This window comes from Cynara cardunculus (assembly GCF_001531365.2).
Source record: "Cynara cardunculus var. scolymus isolate 2C chromosome LG 16, CcrdV1, whole genome shotgun sequence".
In the NCBI taxonomy this organism is placed as follows: Eukaryota; Viridiplantae; Streptophyta; class Magnoliopsida; order Asterales; family Asteraceae; genus Cynara; species Cynara cardunculus.
The window spans coordinates 236,710-241,898 of NC_037543.1; the positions used below are offsets into that span (position 1 = coordinate 236,710).

The 5,189-nt window shown below is 30.4% G+C and overlaps 1 protein-coding gene across 3 annotated transcripts in view; it reads left to right on the forward strand.

The window, feature by feature from the left end:
* The window catches only part of LOC112529512 (E3 ubiquitin-protein ligase HOS1), an 11,535-nt gene extending 10,929 nt beyond the window's left edge, over window positions 1-606 (forward strand). For all 3 annotated transcript variants that reach the window (XM_025140828.1, XM_025140829.1, XM_025140830.1), the window contains exon 10: window positions 144-606. In XM_025140828.1, coding sequence (XP_024996596.1) covers window positions 144-303 — 160 coding nt within the window. In that variant the 3' untranslated portion in view covers window positions 304-606. The remainder of the gene's footprint in view (window positions 1-143) is intronic.
* The last annotated feature ends 4,583 nt before the right edge of the window (window positions 607-5,189 follow it).

Consider the following 5,189-nt stretch of genomic DNA (forward strand, 5'->3'; position numbering starts at 1 on the left):
TGGGGGTGGGGGGTGCATTACTCGCCCAATACCTACTCCCCAAGACTCCACCTCCAAATGAGATTTACTCGGCTTGTTTGGATTCTACCCCCATACCCTACCTTGGTGAGATTTACTTACTGGGTTTGTTTGGTGATCCTCAGCAACAAAGAGGAGAGTCTTCCAGTGCAAACAAATCTTAACGGACCGAGATGGAGGTCGGATGATGGAAGTGATTATGAAGATCAGCAGAGCCCCGATAGACTTACGGGAGGCGTAACACCTTCTAGAGGATTTAGAAGAAGCAGGCTCACCAGAAGATGACTCTTCTTGTGAACGTAAAATGTCGTTTACGCCCTCCATGCCCGATTGATTATTAACAGCAGCTCATGGTTTGGATTTCTTGATGCAAGAGTGTTGTCACTCTTTTTGATTTGGTTGCTTTTCCCTCTTGGTGTATGTTGCTGCATAAAGGAAGTTGTGACTTGTGAGGGTAAGCAAAGCCATTTGTTGGCCATGTTTTGTATCTTCACGATTTCGTGTTCTTTTTGAAATTTTAGAAGTCAAAATCGAGTTTATTTCAAAACTCAAAAGTCAAAGATAGAGACCCTGTGTTTTTTGAATTGAGTTGCTCTTTTGGAATCCTGAAACTCATGTTGTGAGTTTCAAATGTAGTAGCAAGGAAAATGGATTGGAATTCTCTTAAGTCACCGTTTCGAGTCCGCAAGGCTACTAAGGATTTTTCCAACTGTTTTCCAGGGCCTTTGGGATTAGTTAAGGTGCGTGCAAACTGGTATGGACAACCACAGTTAAAAAAATGATTTGATGCAATGGACAATAATGGGTAAAGAAAAAATTTATGTATGTCGAGAATTGTGATAAACTATCTGATTAGGGGTGTGTTTGATGTGCAGATTGGGTGGGACAAAAGAAATGGTTTCATGTTTGACATGACATAAACAGGAACAAAGTGCGACAAATCTGTTTCTATTCCATCCAAAACGTAGAACAAAAGATTAGTCCACTCTTGTCCAATAAAGTCCTGTGCAACAAATGCTACCTAAGATGTTTTTTTGTTAGTAGCTTAATGGTACTAATAGTTTGTTCGGTTAATTATACATGACTATTTAGTAGTAGCTTAATGGTAGAGAAAGTGGCTTATTTAGTATGTTTCTAGGGGAGCTTTATGAAGAAGACCAATTTTTTTTTTCAAACCTACCCCTGCTAATTAAAAACCCTCATTCCATCCAGGGAAAACCCTTGCAAACAAAAATCTTTCTGATCTATACAAATAGATTAATTTATACAAACAACTTTATATATACAGTACTTAATTGAAAACCAACCAAATAACCAATAAGTGTTTATGGTTTCTTATAGGGTAAGTAAGACTAGCAACATCTTCTTGACTAATAAATGTTACCTTCCGAGATGCTAACCCGGTAAGAATAGAGGCTTATTTATCTGGTAAGAAAGAACGTCTTATGTAACCAGTGTTTACCCAATTTTTAAACTATTTAAACGGCCCATTAGTGATGGTTTAATTAAAACTTTAAAACGTGCACTTGGGTGTGACGCCTGGGACCGTTTTATGCTTTCGTCCATAACAGATTGGTTTGAATCATGCCGTTATCCTCTAGAATATAATAATATGCGAATTTTAAAAAGACTGAAGTTTAATTACATGTGAATTTTGAACTACAATTTTGGTGAAAATACGACGTTGCATTTATATACAACTCTGGTTATTTGACGTAGAATTTGGAAAAAATAATACATGAAAGTAATATGATGGGCTGATACCACCATCAGATTGATATCATTTTGTTTAAAATGCTACTTTTTATCAGTTATTTTTATTTAATTTCGAATAATAAAATGATCTGTAAGATGTAAGAATTCTTTTTATAGCTTTAACAAATAGGATTGAACATTTATATAATTTTCCTAAAATTGAAATCTATTCATATAATTTTGCATTTGATATAATTTACTTTATATATTTAATTGCGTAAATTGCATGAAAAAATAACATACTTTAAATTGATATTTTGAAAAACGTACTTTCAAAACTTCAATTTTGGTAACTAAGATGTAAAGTTTTAAATATTTAAGTACCCGAATAACTTGATGAAACATTAATCGATTATCATGCTGATATGGAGAGTGATAGGATGAAATTTAGTTGAATAACAAATAATACTGAGTTGGATACCACATCACTCGCCACATCAGCATGATAACGGATTAATGCTTCAACCGATTACCCGTGTACTTAAATGTTTAAAACTTTACATATTAGGTATCAAAATGAAAGTTTTGAAAGTATGTTGCCTGAAATAAAAATCAAGTTAAAATACGTTATTTTTTTCATTCAATTTGCTCTATTTAATTTAAACAAAGAACTTATGAAATGCAATTTTAATTATGAAATAAAGAAAAGAGACATTTCGATTGGAAAATTGACTGAAATAGCATTTTTTTATCATGTTTCACTTTTTAACTTTTATTTTTAAATTAATCATTCTTTATATAAATACGTACTTTTTTATATACATTTGTAATATTTCAATACAAATGCTCGGTTTTTTATCAGAAAAACGTAATTTACACAAATACATAAAACATTTATGTACAAAGAAATACTATTCGTTAAGAGCTGAATCTTGTTTGGCAAAAACGAAGTCTGCCTCTTAATGTATTTAAAACTCTCTGAATGATTTTGTATCATGGATCTTCTTTAACCATTCAGCGCCCTAATTTCATTATAAACAATTACCAAACAATTTATATTTTATTTTATACTATATCATGAGAGTCTCTTAATCATTCTGACGACGTAATCGTTCTACACCAAACGATTCAACAACTGTCAAATAACTCATAAGCTCGACTATTTTTGTCGATTTCTCACGTAAAAGACTGAGAAAGTGTTGGGTGGGATTTGGGTCAACGATATTGCTTTGACCAGCAACCCTCTGTAAAAATAAATTAAAATAAAAAATAAAAAATAAAAAAAATGAAGCTACAATGAACATAGGGTGGAATCTTTAAAGCTTTATTGGATATTGTTTTTTTTTTTATTATCTCATAATATAATTATTGTTTATTAATTATTAATTATAGGCCACGGACAGCAATTATTGTTTCTTTCTCTTTTTTTATATTTTAGATGTGAATTTTACGTTTTTTCTTTCTTTTTAAAATCGTTTTTAATGTCTAAATATTCTATCAAATCAAAAATCCGTTACCTAAATGTTTATTCGATAAGTTTTAGTAGATCATTTTACCTTATCAAATGAATACGATGATGATCGAAAATCTTATTCGGTAAAAACAATAACAAGAACCGAAAGTCTTACCTGGTAAGTGAGAGTAAAGACTCTTACCAGGTAAACGCTTACTGGATAAAAATATTTCGTACAATGTTGTTTTAGTGAACTAAAATATTACCTGATAAGTTAAGTAGAAATGTTGAATCTTACAACTAAGCGTTTTGTCAGGGTAAGTTTCAGGTAAACGACCCTTAAGATATTTTTGGTATACTAAACGTTTATCAGATAAACTCTTACTGATATCACTTACCTTGTAGATTGAGTATGACAAGAACCGAAAATCTTACCCAATAAAAAAAAACATGACAAAGACCGAAAATCTTACCAGTAAAAAGCACAGCAAAGACCGAGAGTCGTACCAGTAAAAAGAATGACAAAAACCAAGAGTCTTACCAGGTAAGTGAGGGAAACAACTCTTAACGATAAGCACTTTACGAATTTAAAACAATTACCAACAATCACTTTTGATGGCAATTAATGTTACACCATAAAGTAAGTGAGAATGATATATTTTGCCAATAAACTGTGGATAAACAACCCCCGAGTATCATAACAATACAGAGACTTGTTAAATTTTATCTGATCATTTTCTCTAGTAAATGGATACAAGCTTTATCATTATAACAAAATTAAAACTACACATATATAAAATAGTTCAAAATCAAAGCAAACAAAGATATAAACATCTATATATATATATATATATATGTGTGTGTGTGTAGTGTGAGAAATATAAAAATGAGAGGGGGAGGGAAGGGGAAGGGATAAGGTGAAGATAAATTCCTTTATTTGGGGTTTGATAATAAAAGGAAGCCAGGTGTCAAATAAAGTGTTTAAGATAAGGTTTGCAAATGATAAGATATCATGTGTTTTTATGTCAAACCAAGTAGATCTCAACCACCACCATTTCACACCCAACCCAATTGTTATTTCTTTCTTCAAAAAATATGTATAAACATGAAACCACTTTGTTTTCGTGAGACTCATAAAATTATTTTTTTACATTTAAAACTTCATAGCAAAACATTGTGAAAACAACATTCACGATGTTTTTGCTGTGAATATTCGACTTTTTTTTACCTTCACAGTCTTTTGCTACGAAGTTTCAAGCATAAAAAAACTGTCTCACGAATCTCACAAAAACATATTGGTCTCATGTGAACCCAACTCATTATATATATATATATATATATATATATGTGTGTGTGTGTGTGTGTGTGTGAGAGAGAGAGAGAGAGAGAGAGAATTATAACCATCAAGTCAATAATTGATATTTAGCTATAAACTACAAAATAATTGGTATTAGAATTCACGGTGCAATTTCTTTTTGATATTAACGGAAAAGATTTATAATTAATGAGGTGTTATAATCACATCAACTATAGTATTTTAACATAATCAGGTGAAATTTATAAACTTAACTACCTAATAATCGATGAACTACGTGTTCTTCATGAACGGTTAACTTATATTCATTTATTAATGAATGAAACTAATATAATTTTGAATGACTTATGCTATTAAGCTACATGAAATCTAATAAGCACTTTTTATTTATATAAAAAATAAACCGAAACAAATTACTATCAAAAATACTGATTCATATAATTACAGTATAATGTCAATGTTATAAAATCAGTCATTTCGAATTTCTTCCTTTTTTCGACATCCAATCATTCTCTTTGTCCCATTTCCTTCCTTTTACCCTACACAAAGTCCTTAACATCTACACAATTGTTACAAAAATAGTTATCAAGTTATTTAATCAATTTTAAATATTGATTTAATTAAAGTAATTATATTTAAATATAATTAATTAATAAATAATAATTAAAGTAATTTTTTTATACATTTAAATTAATATCTTAAGTTTAA